General features: G+C 42.6%; 1 protein-coding gene across 2 annotated transcripts in view; it reads left to right on the forward strand.

The window, feature by feature from the left end:
* Positions 1-15,496, forward strand: part of SMPD3 (sphingomyelin phosphodiesterase 3) — a 102,248-nt gene extending 86,752 nt beyond the window's left edge. For both annotated transcript variants that reach the window (XM_021535247.2, XM_077786336.1), the window contains exons 5-8: positions 3,646-3,735; positions 4,543-4,606; positions 9,973-10,135; positions 10,967-15,496. In XM_021535247.2, the coding sequence (XP_021390922.1) occupies positions 3,646-3,735; positions 4,543-4,606; positions 9,973-10,135; positions 10,967-11,068 (419 nt within the window). In that variant the 3' untranslated portion in view covers positions 11,069-15,496. The remainder of the gene's footprint in view (positions 1-3,645; positions 3,736-4,542; positions 4,607-9,972; positions 10,136-10,966) is intronic.
* The last annotated feature ends 2,909 nt before the right edge of the window (positions 15,497-18,405 follow it).

Raw genomic sequence — 18,405 nt, forward strand, 5'->3', positions numbered from 1 at the left:
AGAATTCAACTTTGCTGAATCAGCCTTGGAAAAAAAAATTAACTGATGCTATGTACTTTTGAGTTTTTTTAAGAAATTTGTTTTTTTCTTTTAATTGGATGCTGAGGGTACTAGAAAAAGAAATCCACAAAACCATAATTAATGGGTGGTGAACTCACACAGATGGGAGCTTTTTCCAAACATGAATATTATGCTGTGTAACAGTTAAATTGCCAGTGTGGAGCGCAGAGCATTGTGTCGGTGCATCCTTTGTGCCTCCCTGCTCTGTGCAGCCCAGCAGAGCTCCCTGCTGGGCTGGGGCTGGCACATGGCTCAGAGGGGCTGGGGGACACCCTGAGCCTCTGGTCCTGGCAGTGGCTCAGAGGCTGGGCTGAGGGGCCACCACTGAGATGCTGCACACAGAGCACGGGGCAGGCACAGGGAGGGGCTCATCCCAGGGACACTGCCCAGGGCAGCTCAGGCTGCATCCCAAGTGGGATCCAGCAATTCAGATCAGGGTTTGTGGATGAACAGGTGGATTGGGCAACAGCACCCAGGGGATTCTGTAGTTTTTATAAGTCTCGGGTAACTGAGATAGAGAGCAACAACTGTACCAGAAGCAATTTAAATAACAGCATTGTCTGAGCTAAACCCCCCACCCCCAGACTGTTACCTCTAATCTCATTACTTGTATCAGACACTTGAAATGGAGGATTTTAGCAAAATTTGGTAGAAAAGACCACCAGCTCAAACCCCAGCCCTTCTGTCACTCGTTTCCAGGTCTCATGTACAAACAGTAAATCCATCACAACTTAGGCTCCAAAGTAAACTCAGAATGGTCCCAGTGCTGGCCCGTGCTCACACTGGTGAGGGGAGCAGGGATGGCTACAGAATGCTGGAGTCAGACAAACCCTTCTTAGGGTGAAGAATAATGCAGCAGTGGTGGTGAGGTTTTGAGGGAATAGAGGAAGGAAATGGTCAAGGAGAGATCTGAATCTGCCCAAGCTGCCCCACAGGAGCTGCAGCAGTGCTGGGCAAGGCAGGCTGGGGACACAAGAGCCACATCTGCTGTGATTTCACTATTTCACTTGCACTGTTGTTGGCTGGATGGAGTGGCCTGGAGGCAAAGGTGTCCATCCAGGAAATAAACAAGCTGCTGCAAAGAAATGGGAGACTGCCCAGTCAGATCACAAATGGAGAATGAATGGGCTCTGCAGCACCAGGAGAGAGAGATGGGAGTGAAGCTGTGAGGCAGAACATATGGTCAGGACTCTTCACCTGAGAAGTGTTGGCACTCTACCCAAGATCTTTCACAAGAAGCACAGACCATAATTAATGCAATTCTGAGCTGTCTTTTTAATGAAAAAGCAAAAATAACAATTTGCTTTTGGAAATAATAGTTGTAAACATTGCAACTACTGCTAAAGAGGACTGAAAAATAGGTTATAAAAATTAATTTTCATCTTTGCTATGTTTGACATTTATATCACCCTCCCCTTTAAAATGCACCCAGCCTGGAAACTGGAATTAAGCTGGCTATTTATTTTTCTTTATTTTTGGATTGCTTTCTTTCCATATGTACTAAGCAAGATTAATGCAATATTTTAAAGTTCTCTCCTCCCTTTTTACATTACTCATTGTTTTAGGGACATTTGCTAGCATTATAGGTTAATTGAGTATCTTAAGTTTTTTTAAAACAATAATCAGCTTCCTGTAATTCTCTTTGTGATTTTCTGTATCCTTTCCCACAAACTGATGCAACAGCTAATTAATGTTTCAATGAATATCAAGCTTCTATTCTTAGTTATATTGGCAGTACAGTTTTCAAAGATCTTTAGGTCTATGAATGACCTTATGCTTATGACAAATTTTCTGGAACTCAGTTTTCCCCTCCAGCTTTACAGAACATTATGGCAACATTTGTACAGGGAATTCACACTTAGTGGGAATGTTATCAGAAAGTTCCTTACTGTCATGTTGCTTTGGACTGACTTATGTAAAAGTCTATTATGGTTTTAAATGTTTTAGCATAAGAAAAAAAGCCTTCCAATCAGATGGGCAAAGTTTTGTGTCATCAGCTCTGACTTGTCATGGTCCCACTGTTGTAGAATAATATTTTTTAATCTATCTTGGTTTTGAGGGAGATTCTGTAGACGTATGATACAACAAGGGAAAACTTGGATAAATGAAAAATGGCAGATTTCATCTTCTACTTTTCCATAAACATTAAACAAACCAATTGGCTGCTCAGACAGAAAGAGCAATTCTCTGTGTTGCCCACATGGCAACACAGAATTTAGGGAGGGTCAGACTTCCAGTCATCTGCTACAACTCCATGATTCCCTGAAAAATTAGTTTTTCAATCTCCTTGCAGTTCTGAGCATGTTCTCAAGACTGAGAGCTAGGTGGAAAGATGTAATGAGCCAGATGAACTGTCAGTCAGCTGCACAAAAACTCTGAATAACAAAATGGCAAACGAGCTGACAGCTGTGAGCACAGCACTGCTTCACTCCACCTTTTTGTTCAGCAGGGAGAGCAGCAGCTCCTTCCTTGGCAAGACCAGCCTTTTACAGGAGATTTGTTGTGATCCTTGGTGTGTGAGCTGGGCTCTGAGAGACTCAGCTCACAGTTCAGAGTTTTGTTTTGGACTTTATTTCCCATTTTCACACGTGCTCTTGGCATAGACAGGGGCAAATACACAACAGCAGCAGCTCCAAACTGAGGTGAATATTCTACCAAGAGAGAGCCTTCGAGTGCTGCTAAGGTGTTTTAGCCTTGTAAAAGCTGTAAGTGCCGTGAGGAAGTTTTCAGGAGCTTTTGCAGGTTTTTTGCCATTCAGCAAAGGCAAACTGCAGGTTCCAGTTTCTTTCCCAGCTATGGTTATTGTGTTGATAAGCAGCACACACAGAACTGGAACCTGCTGGTTTGCTCAGGGTTTGAAATGCTGGTGTGTGCAATTTTGTGGATTTCTTACCAAGTGATCCTAGGAGCTTGATGGGCTGTATGCTTTCAATGCAAGGAGCACTGTAGCAACTAGGAAGAATTCAATTTAAAATTTGATAGTCATGCTGATTATGTTTAGAATGGCTTTAATGCTGTAGATAACATCCCAAGCAAATTATCAATCCCCTGTCCTTTCTCTGATCTGTTATAACTTGGAAAACATTCAGTCAGTGAATTCTTCTAGAGCAAAGAAAGCCTGATGTTTTCTCTTCAGACTTGAGATGTGTAACTAAGCCCACAAGCAGGCATTTCCTTCGCCATTGGGAAGCCAGCCCAGCTCTCCTCGGGGTGTTCTGTCTCAACAAGAGTTTTGTACTGTGTAAGCAAACAATGGCAGTGGCAGAGGGAGGAGGCACACCGAAACACTTCCACTTCAGCTTAGAGCTGAAAACTACCAAAAGTATCTTCCGCTGAAAAGACTTTGTAAGAAAGCATAGGAAAGCACTGTTAATAGCAAGCATTTGCTGCAGTTTCTGACAGAGGCAAGATCCTGCTGTGCAGGAACGCTGTGGCTGAAGTGACTCAAATCAAACCCGTGTATTTCGGATTCTACTGAGGAGAAACGAGGGCTTGGTGCTGCTCCTGTGGCAGAACACAGAGCTGTGCACATGTTCACAACCAGGAGCTGATGTGTCTTTTCCTGGGGTTGTTCTTTCCCTGCAGAGGACAAGCTGGAGCAGCAGCATTCTCTGTTTACACACTACAAAGACCCGTGTCGAGTTGGTCCTGGGGAGGACAAGCCTTGGGCAATCGGTAAGACTTCTCCAGCTCCCGGGGTGGGGACACCTCCCTTCTGGCACCCCCAGCCTGCTCCAAGCAGCAGCTGCTTCAGCTGACCTGCAGGAAGAGTTTGGTGGAGGACAAATGTTTATAAGGGGTATTTCTAGACCATAAATTTCACAGACTTTAACAATATCTTGTAGAATGATAATTAAGAACCAGAGACCTTGAACTGCATTCCACATTCTAGAAGTCATGCATCATGCTACTTGAATGCCCTCCCCAAATAGTCTCTTTAAAATAATCTCTAGATTACTTGGAGGGGAAGGTAGCCAATTTATTGTTTCTGTACTTTGTGCATGCAGTGAAAGTCTGCAGCTTCTGCTCAGAGTCTTCCCTTTGGTTCTCAATAAATACTGTCAGTGAGAATGTAACAAAGCAAATCAACTCCACGAGTTTGTAAGGTTTGTATTATAAAAGATTTATAGCAACTCTGAGATATTAATACCTCTTGACACTCAGTTGAACTCACTGAAGTTTTAGAAAAGGAATTAATACTTTCTCCAGAGGAGCTTTAATAACTGAAGATACTAAAGTTAAGTAGAATTTTGAAATAACCAGGCTTTACTCTGTGGCAGGAGAAAAACAAATTAGAGTCATGGGGGCTGAGAAAGTGGAAGTGTGGAGACATTTGCAAGGTGTCAGGTAGGAGGCAGGTCTGGAGAGAGGAGTGAACACACTGCAGACCCCTCCCTCCCACACCTGTGCCTCTGCAAGCTTCCCAAGAGGCACATCCCAGGAGTTATGCTGGGACATTCACATCTCCCTTTCTGTTCACAGGTACCCTGTTGGATCCTGAAGGATTATATGATGAAGAAGTGTGCACCCCAGATAACCTACAGAAGTATGCAATTCCTAACCTTTCCACACATTTTAGACAGTTCTGTAAAAAAGCAAGTTCATTGCTTGCTGTTTAACATTTCAGATGTTCGGACTGAGAGGTATTTTATGGACTGAAAACAAAACAAATAATCAAATTTTTTACCCAGGAGTGTTTGGGGAAGAGGATAAAAGGGGCAGGAAAAGAGACTTTCTCTAAGTCAAATAGGGTTGGCTTCAGTGGGTGGAAGGATGAGAGAGCTGCAGGCAGTGTCTCTTTGTCTCCAGAGCTGGTCCTGTCTGGGCAGCCCCACAGCACAAGAAACCCCAAGCACTCCCAAAAACAGTACATGGACAGCTTGTCTGAAAGTCTCTGCAGGCAGCCAGTTCTGAGGTCACAGCACTGCAAAGGGCAGCCAAAAGGAAATGTAGTTTTTCTTAAATAAAAACCCCACAAAGTTTAAAACACCAGCCCCAGCCCAACAACTACTGAGTTACCCATTCACTGCAGGGTTCAATACACCTGAGAACACCAGCCCACAAACACAGACAGGAACTAAACTGCACAGCAGACAGAACTAAAATTATGGCTCAGCATCTCCCAGTGATCCTAGTGCAGCATCAACTCTAAATTTAGAGTGTTTGATACTGAGAAACAGGTGTCTGTGGCTTGAGCTAGGGAGTTATGAGAAATACAAAAAAATCTTAAATAGCAGAAGTCTTAAGATAAATTTCTTAAATAACAATTTGTTAAATAATATGCCAGTGGAGAGAAATTAATAAGCTTTGTACTTTTTAGAGCAGCACTTAATGAATGTGGCAATCTTTTTGTCACCTTCTCTAGCATGAAGACAAGTTTACTGTGCTAAATAAATACCTCAGCATCATGACTAACAGATGTTAGTTATATATATATATATAAAAGATGTTCAACTATGCATTACCAAAATATATACTACAGAGGTAAAGGTGTTTAAATTAAGAAGTCAGTCCAGATGTTTCTGTTGACACACATAATGGAAATGGTACATATAGGAAGTTGATGTAATTACTCACCAAGCACAGTACACTTCATGGCAGAGATGGACACTTGGCTGAATGTATTAAGTGAGGCCACACCCTGAAAATTTCTTTCAGTTTTGAACAAAGAAATTGAATTCTAGGCATCAAGTTTGGCTTTAGTTTACATCCAAAATAAAAATTTTTTGCAGTGAATCCTGCTTTGCACATTTCAGAGATTACAAATTTTCCAGACATTTCTATTCATATATTAAAACCAATACTTCAGTACATGTGAAAGGGATTTCTGGAAAGCAAAAATAAGGTAATTTGACTCTACAATCAAGTTTGCTAATGCAAACCTGTATGCAGGTGTAACATTTTATTTTATGCCTCCAAGAGCAGGTTTGGAGAATTAAAAAAAATCCCAAAACCTAGCCCCCTTCATTCCCTAAGAAAACCAAACCAAGCCAAACCAAACCCCAAACAAACCCTGTGTTTTAAAGTGGCCTCTTCAAACAATGTGTCACAAAATTCCTTTTGGGGTATGATGTTTTTTTCCCTGAAGAGTTACTTGTGTTCAGCAATTACGTTCCACTGACAAATACATGACTGATTAAATAGGGAGCCATCAAATAATCAATAACAAATTAAGAATATTACTTCTGCTACCTCTAGGCATGCACAGCACCTCTGGCTGTCACAACTGAAAAATAGCCTTGAGTGCTGGGAAGAGAATATACATAAAACTTCTTGCCTGCTAAGGTGGCTTTCAATTTTCTGCAATGTGTTATAGTTCTTTTGCACTGATGAAATAACCTATATGAGAATGTAATTTCCCCTGGCTCTTTCTGCAGCTCTGCAGGCAGACAGGGCTCTGCATGTGCATTCTGTACTGGAGAGCCATGGTTTCCATGGGAGGCCGAGGGAGCCTGTCCTGCTGTCTCTGCAAAGGACTGGCAAACAGGGAATTTGCAAGGAGATTCCAGGAAATTTAAAGCAATTAATGGAATCTGGGCTTTAAAGACCTTTAAATGTTAAATAGCACAGTGGCTGTGGGGCACTATCTAGCTAACAAATATTGTTCATATACACAGCAAAGCAAAGTACTGCCTAGAATTGATCCATTCTCAAATTTTTTCATAATAAACTTTGATAAAGCTTTACAGACATTTAAATTGGCAATGTCAGCTATCCTGAGAAGTATTTCTTCATCAGCACTCTTCTTTGGTTTATAAATAAAATTAAGTATTTCACACTACTAAAATAAATAGGCCATAAAAGCAGCAGAACATCTCGTTCTTAACTCTGTATTTTGTGTTAAGCACAGTGTACATAAACCATCAAACTAGAACAATAGACTTGGTACAAATAATGAGCAAGTCATTTACAATTATCAAACAATTAATTAGCTAGATGTAACAACCTGGGCCCTGCCAGAGTCCTGGAATCCACACAAGATTCTGCTCAGAAAGGCTTCAAGAATTGCACACAAATAATCCCATCTCACAGAGATGACTGTCATCTTTAAGTTAAGCACTGGAATAAAGCCAGTTTTATCTCTGAATCCTGACCAGAGGCAGGCCTAGGACAGCACATTCCAGCATATCTAAGAAAAAATTTAAATGTGATTTTTTTTTCTAGTCTCCTCTGCTGGACAGGGGCTCACAGTTCTGGGCTAAAAGCTTCAATACCAGTGAGAAAAGTCTTCCTTAGCTCAGGTGCTCCTGGCCAGAATGAGAGCTGGTCCCTCGAGGTTTGGGATGAAGGAGTTTTGTTTTATGGCTCCTTTGCAGTCACTGCTCTTGGTGCTCCTTCACTGCAGCTGGGTCAGCAGCACACAAGCCACCAACACAGGGACGGGGCTTTCACACTCCAGTTCTGGGGCATTTGGGACTGAAACCCTGTCAAGAAAAACAAAGTTCCAGTTATTTCATTCTCCTTTTCTTTGTATCCGATGAATCAAGACAGTTATTCGGATAAAATTGGTTTAGCTGTGCTCAGTCATGATTAGAAATGTTCCCTCAAATTGTCAGGGTTTAGCTGCCAGCATGGCTGAGCCACCTGTCCTGTTCTTGTGTGACTTCCTGGAGAGACAAAGAGCAAACCCCTGTGCACAGAGAGGTGCAAGTTCTCAGCAGCAGCACATGCATGCACATTTACAATTTGCTTCCCTCATGTATTTGAAATTAGTATTTCCCTTCAATTAGTTAAGTGAATAGCAGCACTCACAGACTTTTTAAAAGACATAACTGAAATTGAAACAAATTAATGACTTAAATTAATGCAAATAAGTTTGCTTTTTTTTTTTGCAGTAGTGCTGCAGAGCTAATCAGCAGTTTCTTCTATTTTGTTACTTAATTAGCTTTGCCAAATATAAATACAATTTTTGAAAGAGGTCAGTATCATCAAAGAACTTGCTTCCTTGAACCTAGAAAATTAATCTAAGGAAGTGAATAATTTGCAAGAGCTCTTTGGAGAATCAAAATGGAGTGCAGACAATAAGTTAATTTTATATGAGTTATTTATTAAAACAAAGCAACACATAAAAGAAAGTTTACTTTCAACACATAAAAGAAAGTTTACTTTCATAAACTGATTACAATAAGCTCTACGAACTTTCAATACCTCCCTAAATCCAAAGGGGGTTTAAGAAAAGTTCTGATCAAATGACTACACAGTCAGTTTTGTCATTGTTATCTGCTGCAGCACATCAAGTGCACCTCAAACATACCAATTGGCCCAAACATAGAGATTATAACACTACTCAGACCTAATCAGCTGCAGCCAATGCTGAGTCCCCTCTGCCACCACTCAGGTCCTTCCAAAATCCCAAAACCTGACAAAGCAACCATCTAAGTCTCACACATTAAAACATATCATGAGTGCTTGCCCCTTGTTTTTCCTCCTTTCTGTACTCTCACTTGTATGCATTAAAAAAATTTTTGAACCCAGCTCCATAAAACCCATCCAAGTCTAGTCTTAACAACCAGGTGATCAAAAAGATTTTTTTTTTCCCCAAGGTGAAATTAAAGACTTTGTGCCTGCTAGGGCCCAAGTTCACGGCTCAGTGTTTCTCCTGCAACAGCTGATGCACCTTAATGGCACAATCAACTCTTGCAAGGGAAACCACAGAACCGTGGGCTCAGGTTTTGGCAGGTGAGTAAAGGAAGGAGATTTTTGAGGAGGTGGTTTTGAAAGTTTGCATTTTAAGGCAGATACAGCAAAACCACAGCCTGAGCAGCCCCTGTCTGTGTGGGCTGTGCCACCCACCTGTGCTGGACTTGCTGCCACCCTGGGCACGGGCGGGTCCCAGCCCGGCTCTGGCTCACACTGCTGGGGCTGCTCCCCTCGGTGCTGCTTTGGCAGAGCTTTTAAATAGGACACAGGAGGGTAAAACAAGTTTCCCCCAAAATCCAACACAACAGCAAAACAGCACAGAACAGCACAGGATTACTGTAAGAACAGAGTGACAGGGACCCTTGTGGGGTACCCGGTCCAAGGTCACATTCAAAGCTGGGCTCAGTTCAAAGTTAGATTGAGTTGCTCTGGGCCTTAACAGTCTTCTGCTTAAAACCTACAGGTAATGTTTAAGCACCCAAAATAAGTATTTTAATGGGAGAGCAGCATCTTATTTCCTTGAACACAGGATTGGTACCTAGAAAACTAATTCTCACTTTTGAGTGCTTCTGTTTGTGGCCTTGGGCTGGGTAATCTCCTTGCAAGGTGGGGGCAGTGCTAACACACCTGCTGAGTAACTCCTCCATGTGGAGGAGTTTGCAGTGTCACAGACCGGAATCAAGTAAATTAGGCTGTCATTTCTAGTGAAGGAAGAGCTTGGGGTCTAAGACACAGTAATCTGATGCTGATTAAAACCACCCACCACGTACCCAGAGGTGTGTTCCTGCAAACCAGTCCTCAGCCATACCCTGTCTGTAAGGCTGGATGTTGTAATTTCAGGAGTTGGTCTGATCAGAAAGGAGAGGTTTGTGTCAAAATGCTCAGGTTTGTACTAATACAATCCAGGAAACAACTTCCAGTTTCAGCAGTGCTGGAAATCAGCAGAGGGGCTCTGAGCTGCCTGACAGCACTGACAGCAGGTTCCCCTCTCAGTGTTTGTTCTCCTGCCTCAGTGGAGCTCCAGGACAGCACCAGTGATACCAAGCCTGCCATGAGGCTTTAAGAGCACTGTCAGCAGTTAGAGCAGCCTCACACTGGAAATCACATTTGGGAAAATATGTGCTTTACAGGTTTAACAGTCCTTTGGGACTACGATTATCCTCACCAGGGATTTGGAGAGACCCCTGGGTAATGCACAAATAGCCAGGATGAGCAAATATTTAAACATTAAAACTTGCTTTGTTTGTTGTTTTTTTTTTTTTAATGAAATAGGGTGCTGGAAAGTGAAGAAGGAAGGAAAGGATACTTAGTCTATCCCACCAGCAAGAACCATGGTTCCAGTCAGAAGGGGAGGAAGGCATCACTGAAGGGAAACGGGAGGAGGATTGACTATATGCTCTATACAGAAGAAGGTCTCTACCTGGAATGGAAAGTGGTGAGTTTCAGAGTAGCCAAAAAGGCTGTAACTTGCACAACACACTCTCTGAATGGCACTGCAGCCTGTTCTGCTTGGCTTAACACACATACTCCTGGGAGGACCTGTTGCTTTGCTATTTTCCACTTCTGCATGCAGGTATCATGTTTGTAAAGCTACTACATAACAAAGTTGGCTTTGAAGATTCCAGCAGCAGCACTAATAGATGTACTGCTCTTCTAAAACAACCAACCAACCTTGATTTCACTCCTTTTAAACTTTTGCCTAGCTGTTTTGCCTGATGCTTTTCCTGTGCCTGCAGTCTGAATATTTTTTAATGTTTTCAAGTGTCTGGACATTCTTTAATGTCTGTATAAACCTACTGAAGTTACAACTCTGCAGTATGTAGGCAGAAGCTAACATGAGGGAGTACCTAGAGAGAAAACTTGTAGGGTGCAGTCTGCTTCCTAATGTAGGGCCTTGCCTTGTACAGAGCTCCATGATGAAAACAAGGAGCTCATTCACATCTCTATGTACCATCCCTGCACATGGATCACCTGCTGCAGCACTGCAGATGAGTCTGTCTGGAACAACAGTGATGTTACTGTAAATGGAAAGGGAAGGTGTAACAGATTTCATCCAGACCAGCTCAGCTGCATGCTACCAGTGCCTCACCTCATCCTCTGCAGCACACTCCATGCCCAGAGTGGCAGTTCTCCATTAGCCCAGCCAAACCAGGCTGGCCCACACCTCTATAATACACTAAGGGAGTTCAAAGAGGCTGAGTTCTGATGTGTGGAATGACAGACAGATTTTTCGCCTTCTTATCTTTCTTTTGTTCTCCTTCTGCAGGAAGTGGAAGAGTTCAGCTTTATTACCCAGCTGGCAGGCCTGACAGACCACCTTCCAGTAGCAATGCGTCTCATGGTGTCTACGGGAGAGGATGACCCCTAAAACTGACCAGCTCTGAGAGATTAAAAGAGGGAAACATGAATGATATTCCAAAAATGTCAGAGGATAAGAATGAACTATTCTGGTGCCACGTTAGGAAAGATGACCAGACCTGACCTGGGCTACTCCCAGAAAGTACCAACAATGTGGATCTAAAAAGGGAAGAAATGGAAGGGGCTGTGGCCAAAAGCCACTGTCACAAGTGGCTCAGGCAACAGGGCAGGCCTGTACTACAATGCTCTCACTGTGGACCGAACGGAACCAAGATGGAAGTCCCAATTCCTTCTGAACCAGTGCCATTCTTACTAAAACATGTTTTTATACTAATATATAGCACAATTTAGTTTGTACTTAGTCTGTGAGTTAGTGCCGCTCAATGGTTTTTTGCATCATTTCTTTGTCTAACTACGAAGCCGCAGCTTTTTCTCTTTCTTTAGCCTGTGACAGTCGTAGCTCGTGCTTGCAGCAGCCGCATGCGCCCGCACTGCATGCACCGGAGAGAACCGGGCAGAGGAACCGGGCAGCAGGGAAGGGAGGGACAGACCAGCCCCAGCCAAAACCTCCTGGGACTGGAACCCTTCTGTCAGTACAGGTAGACCTTAAACCAAACAACTCTCTTCAATTTGCAGACCAGTATCTTCCTGTCTGATTTAAGGATAACTAAAAGATTTGGAATTGAGACTTCAAGAACACAGTCCCACCCTCATTCCAGCTGTGTTCCCACTGAAATTATGAACTGTTTTGTCTGAATGATGACTCCAGAATCAGGCCTTCAGCTTTCTAAATGCAACTTATTCCCTTAAGATGAAATAGTTTCCCTGTAATGTTTTTTCTTTCCCATGTGTGGGACGGTTCTGAATTATGGTATGGAATATGTATGTTACTGTAGAGTGAATAGATTCCTGTAGTACCATTGGTAACACCAGGGCCAACATTCTGCCTTAGCTAGAAAGGGTAAATGGGAAATGAATTGTAAAATGCATGTTAGATATAGAGGAAAAATAAACATTTTGGGGGGGAAAGGTGTAGAACAGATTATGATTGATAAGGCAGAATAACCTGACAATTTTCTAAAGGAATCAGTACACTTAAAGGGGAAGTGGAACGTGGCCAGAAGGAGAGTAGAGAACAGAATTGTGACTCTTGGCCTTAGGTAACTGCTTCCCAGGAACAGAGGCTGTTTTGATGTCTGTGAGACATGATTCTCCATTTGTTATGCACCCACAGACTTGAATGGGGGTCTTGCCATCTGAATCACGGTTCTTTCCATTAAAGCTCTTCAAATGTAGGGCTCTCCTCTGCCATCTTGTCCCCATGACCCAGACTCTGTAACCTTAACAAAAGTAATGAAAACCTGAGAATCAGGTCCATAATGAGACTTGGCATTTTTTTAGGGATTTAAGTTCAGAGGGTTTGTGTTGTTGGGAGAACAATGAGACCCCTTCTGTTTTAACCCTCACTTAGTTTATTCTGCCGACTTCCTGTTCTAGTTTAGTTTTATTTCCTCTTGCATTACAAATACCCTGCGTTAAGAAGAGTTAACCCAATATTAGATGTACTCCATTAAGTAACCTGTTTTAGTTACGCTGCCCACAAACTCCTGAGGACGCTCTTGTTTTGGTTTAGTTTACACTTGCTGTGAATCAGCTTGAGCTAAATCAGAATAGATCTAAATTAGAAATCTCAGTCTGCACAGCTTTTGGAACTTGCTTAGTTAGCTACAGTAAACAACAGAACTTGTACTTAGATCTGATTTTGCAAATAGTGAAACTCGTAGTAGTCATGAGAGTACAGGACTAACAGTATTGGCTAATTCCAAGGAGGCAGCAAGGCCACTGCTCACACTCTCCCTCTGTACCTGGTCTTGACACATTATGCCTCGTTTTCCAGTCCTGGGGTTCCTTCAGCAGAGACTGCCTCTTAAAAGTGTACTGTGCCAAACCGTGGGCTAGTCTGAAGTGTAACCCATGGGGACTCAAAAAATTGAACCAGACTCAGTTCCCCTTTTTATAAAATTAGGAATTCAAGTTTACAGAATCAAAGACTTTAGTGTACTAACCCTGTGCACCACCAGTTTCCCACTTTGTATGTCCGTCTTTATACAGAGGGTGCACATATGTGCAGTGTGTTTTTCGGGTTTCTTATTGCTCCAGTCAATTCAGAAAAACTTGTATCCAAACCAATGCTTTTTAATCCTGTTTTCTACCTTGCTTGTATTTTATTAATCTTTTTTAAAAAACCCAAACAGTACCAGTAGCAATTTGTGTGCTGTCCAGCAGATATTTCTCAGTAGTAAGACTAACTACAAAGTATGGTATTTTTAATAGTTTTCCTAACAATGTAAATTAAAATTTGATATCAATTTCACCAAGTATCAGTTGCAGGAGCTGAATTTGACACTGTGTGGGATACAGACATAAAACTACTGCCAAACAATGTTACATTATTTACAGTAAAAGTACCATGGTCTAAATTACTTTAAAATTCTTTCTGTGGCTTTGTGCTGACCAAAAAATCAGCCACTTTCATCAGCTTTTGAGATATGCTGAGAAATGTTTCTTCAAATCTGAAGTAAACTGTTTTAGATTTCAATGTTCCTAGTTCCTCAGTGCTAAAGAACTGGCTAGTTGTAAAATGTTCTCTTATACAATACACACACATTTAACCAGTGTAAGTAGTTCTAATGTACTGTTTTAGGGATGTGGCTTTGCAAGGGAGTGATGCTGGGAGGTGCAGCATTGTGGCATCACTGTACAGATGCTCCTTGGTTTTTGCATTGATCCTGTGCCTTCTGCTGCCTCAGCAAAGCTTGCAGGGGTCAGAGAGTGTCTGTAGCAGTGAGCTGGAATGAACAGGCTTCCCCTTCCACGACAGTGACCTCCAGGAGAAAAATGAGTTTTGCCTAAACCACTCCAGCCACCACAGTTCCATCCAACACCCCACAGAGAATCCACTCAGACAATGCCTGTTCTGGCACAATATCAACCATCACAGGCCTTAGGCAGCCACTATAGAATAAAATATTTGCATTAAGAAAAAGGGGGGGTGCAGGGCTTGGGGTAAAGAGACCATGCCCAGGAGAACAAACCCTGGAAAGCTTTTTCAGATGTCAATCCTACTTTGCTTATGGATAGCATGACACAATTTATAAGTAGAATATTATAAGAAATCAAGTTAAGCTTAGTCTACTATGCTTATTCCACTTTGTACTGGGATTTCAGGCATCTTCAAGAACTGATAAGACTATGCTTGGTTTATTACCCGCCCCTCACCAGGGATACTACAGACAAGTGTCATCTTCTTATAAAAGCTAGATAAAACATCTGTTTCTCATGTTCTGTTTGCATTTTCCAACAGCACTTGTAGAACAAGTGAACAAAAGGCCCAAAGAGGGCAGTTGAAAACCAAGCATTTCCAGGAGTTTTGAAGATGTCAGGCCCTGACAAAGTCGGTAATTTTAGATCACTTGAAAAACGCACCCTGGAGATGGAGCAACTGAGCCCAGGGAGGTACCCCCAGCCTCATGCTGGGGGAAAAGGCACTTGACTCATTCAGGGGTGCTCAGTTTTACTCCATCCCAGCCTGGACACTTGGCAGAAGCTGCCTAAAACACCCAAACAGGAACTACCAGAGCCTGGCTCCAGGAGAAGCCTGCAGCCCGAATTGTGTCCTGCTGGCTGCAGAAGGAGTTCACCTGCCTTGTGCCAGTACCAGACAAAGTTTTATCCCAGAAACACTCTCAGTTAGTCTGGCCAGACCCTCAGGCCTACTTGTGGGTAAGACAGTAAGATTTAAGGAACACAGAAATCCAGTAAGGATTTTTTTTAATGGCCTTTGTTTGGTGGTCAGATGAAGTCAATCTGACTGTCCCCAGTTTGGTGTGTGAGCTGCCCTGGATCACACAGCAGCACAGCAGTGTCAGCACATATCATCAGCTCAGAAATAAACAGTTTTGTCTCCTCCTGGCACTACAGGTTGAGGACAGAAATACAATTCAAGCACTTTGAAAACCTCCCAATTTTATCCATTACGAGGGTCAAATTGTTACTGAAGGTCTCACTTTTCCATGCCATTTTGTTTTAAATATAATCTTGATGCTTTTAAAGACTTGTATTATTGCTGAGGTTTAGAAGTCCTGTAATAAGAATAAACTTTTTTTATTTCAATGATTTTTCGGTATTGTATCCTTCTGGAACCTAATGTTTTTATATGGTAAGCACACACCTTCTGACATTTTGTTATAAATGTATTAAAAAAAAGGAAAAATTTAAATATTTTCATTGGTTTCTTTACCTGGAAGAAAACCACAATCACAGACCTGATAAAAACAAGGTATTTTAAACAATATGGAGGGGTTTTTGTCTTTTATTGGTGCTGAAAGGAATAACTGGTTGATGCAAACAAGGTAATAAAATTTCAAGGCTCAAATGATTCTGTGCTGTCACTTTCTCTGGTTTTGTGATGTGGAGTCTGATGTCACCAACACAGATCTGACTCCAAATCACAGGCTGGTGGGTGGGTGAAGTCCAGCTCACTGTGGTACTCCTGTTGTAGTAAACTTGCAGAAAACACAGGATGAAAGAAATTAGTCCTTTAAACTCCCCCTTCACTGCCCAACAGCCCCTGCACGGACACCCTGAGCAGTTTTCCAGGGGTGCAGCCTTGCTGCAGAGCATTCCCCGTGCATCTCCCACCATGTCCCTGCTTCAGGGGCCTGGCTGCAGAACAGGGCAGGCTGGACACCACAACAGTGATCAGGCCCCTGAGCTCAGGGAGAGCAGGTTTTCATCTCTGTGCTGCCCAGTCAAAGATAAAAGCCACACATCACACCCCGTGTACAATTGTTGATTTAACAGAACAATGTCAAGAGAAAACAATCCATTTAACCGGTTTAGTCTTCCCTAACAGTCCCATAAAAGCCAGCAGGGAACCCCTCCCTGAAGAATTTATTTTTTCCACAAGCAGACAGGATGAAATCAGTGGATTTCATGCAAATGAGGAAGGAAAAGGGGAGTGCACAAGTTTCTTGTCATTGCCTCAGGAAGGCACCACCCCATCCTGTGAGACAGGACATTAGAGATGGTTTTCTGCAGCTTTCTCCATTGCTGCACAGATGATTTTTGTCTGCATTCTGATGCTACCACTGCATAATACTTTGACAGACTTGATTTTCCAGTGGTAGATTCCTAGACTGCCTCTCTTGCAATACCTGACCTATTTTCTCATTGCTGCAGTAGGTTATTATGTGAGCACCTCATGAGTGGGTTCCCTTCTATGAAGTGCTAAGGAACTACAAGTTAAAAACACAGTAATTTCTTGGATATTTGCATATTGCAGACAGTTACAAGAACAAGTACAGAAACATGCAGCTCCTTCCTCTCCTTGTGGCAGGAATTGCAGTGATGAACTCGTGCCCACATCTGCCTGTGGATCAGCACTGGAACAGCACTGCCATCTGCCCCCTTGGCCATTTTACAGACTCTCTTGGCCAAGCACAATTACTGAAACACAAACCTCCCTATCCCACTGAAATTCCTGCTCAGAATGCTGCTAAAACCATTATTCTTGTAGCCCTTTTCTTTGACTATTTTTAATACTTTGGTGTAGCAATTCTCCTTATTGTATCATATTGAAGTGGCTCATCTACATTTTCATGACCTTTCAGAAGATTATTCTAGATTTCCCATCTATCACTCCTAAACCTGTATGCCCATTTTCTTCCATACTTTCCCTGATATTTAGGGAAGCCTCCAAGAAGCCACTTGTTAAATCAATGTGTGGGGCTTGCTAGAACGACAGGCAGGAGAACAACAATCCCATTTTTCATATTCTACATAATGGTAGATTTAACCACTGCTCCTTACAACCATTAAATGTGGACAGGAAGAAATATGCATTAATTGAAGGAAAGATTAGAAGAAAATGGGAGGAGAAAAAAAAATCTGAGAAAAGTTACACAAAAAGATGAAATCTCCATCAACATTCAACTCAGGCTGTCTATTCCTCCTTCCCAAACACTCTCAAAACTCCTTCCTGAGTTTGATAAATATTTAATACCATTGTAGATCACATGAGCTCCTGAGGTTGTGCTCAGCCACGGATACCTCCCCTGTGGTACCAAGAATCATATCTGAATGGACAACTAATCAGAAAAAGAGATTAACTATAGTAGAAAAATGCTACAGCTTTCCTGTGTGCTTTAAAGGATAAGATAATTGAATATAACCACAAAATAAAGGGGCATTTTCCACATGTTCCTATTAACACACCAGCTTTCAGCTGGCTCCTCTGTCTGTAAATGGTGGAATTCCTAGAAAACAGCACCTGCTTACTCTGCCCTTCTGGAAGTGTCTGTAAGCTGATGCTTCACCTTCTGCTGCTCCCAGAGGAGCATCTCACCAATTCACAGAGTGCCCACCAGGCCAAACCCTCTTTTCCCCTTTTGTAAGTAAACCTTTGATGTCTCCAAAGCCAAACCAAGCAGAACAACTTCAAAGTGCTACCAATATCATGGTATTCGGTAGCCAGGTGTGTCCGAATATCCTCTGTAAACACTGTAACAAAAGCCTAAATCTCCATAGAGCTTTCAGTGTTACACTACAACTGATACAGCAGCGTTTGTGCCAAGCTCTGCTGAAGCTCCTCAAGCCACAGCAATTTGTGTCCAAAGCAACCAAAAGCCTTAAAAGTCCCATTCCTATTTGCAAATGATTTGACCCTTTCCAATCCCAGCAACAAGATGCGTCAGCATCAGCGTGCTGAGCTCAACAGGGACCTTGATGTGCTCCCGAACGCTGGGCTGCCTTTAGGCCACGGAATATTGATATCCCTGCCCGCCCTGAAATGGAATTTGCCTCACAGATACACACATTAAACACTGTATTAGCTACTAACTGAGAAATCCTTCTGCCTAATGAGACCAAACGGAGGATGGTGGCCAAGACACTGCGGCGTCAGCCCAAGGAGCCAGAGCTGCCTGCAAAGGACAGAGTCTGCAGGACAGGGGGGACAGACCCCACAGATGTGACCTGGGACCCACAGATGCTGAGCAGGATGATTCACACAGAGTTCAGGATGCAGCTGTGTTAAGAACTGCTTTATTCCACAACAATACTACTGCAATTTTAAGATTCTGGATTCAGGGATGTCCCATCCCTGGAAGTGTTCAACCTGATCCAGGAAATGACAGCCTGTCCATGACAGAGGGGCTGGAACTTCATGGTCTTTAAGGTCTCACATTCCAACCAAATTCCACTTCTGGGATTCTGTGGATTCAAACAACTGAAGTTGTTTCCAGTGCTGCCACAGCATCACACGGTGCAGTGTCTGCTCAGAAGCCT

This window comes from Lonchura striata, chromosome 13 (assembly GCF_046129695.1).
Source record: "Lonchura striata isolate bLonStr1 chromosome 13, bLonStr1.mat, whole genome shotgun sequence".
Classification (NCBI taxonomy): domain Eukaryota; kingdom Metazoa; phylum Chordata; class Aves; order Passeriformes; family Estrildidae; genus Lonchura; species Lonchura striata.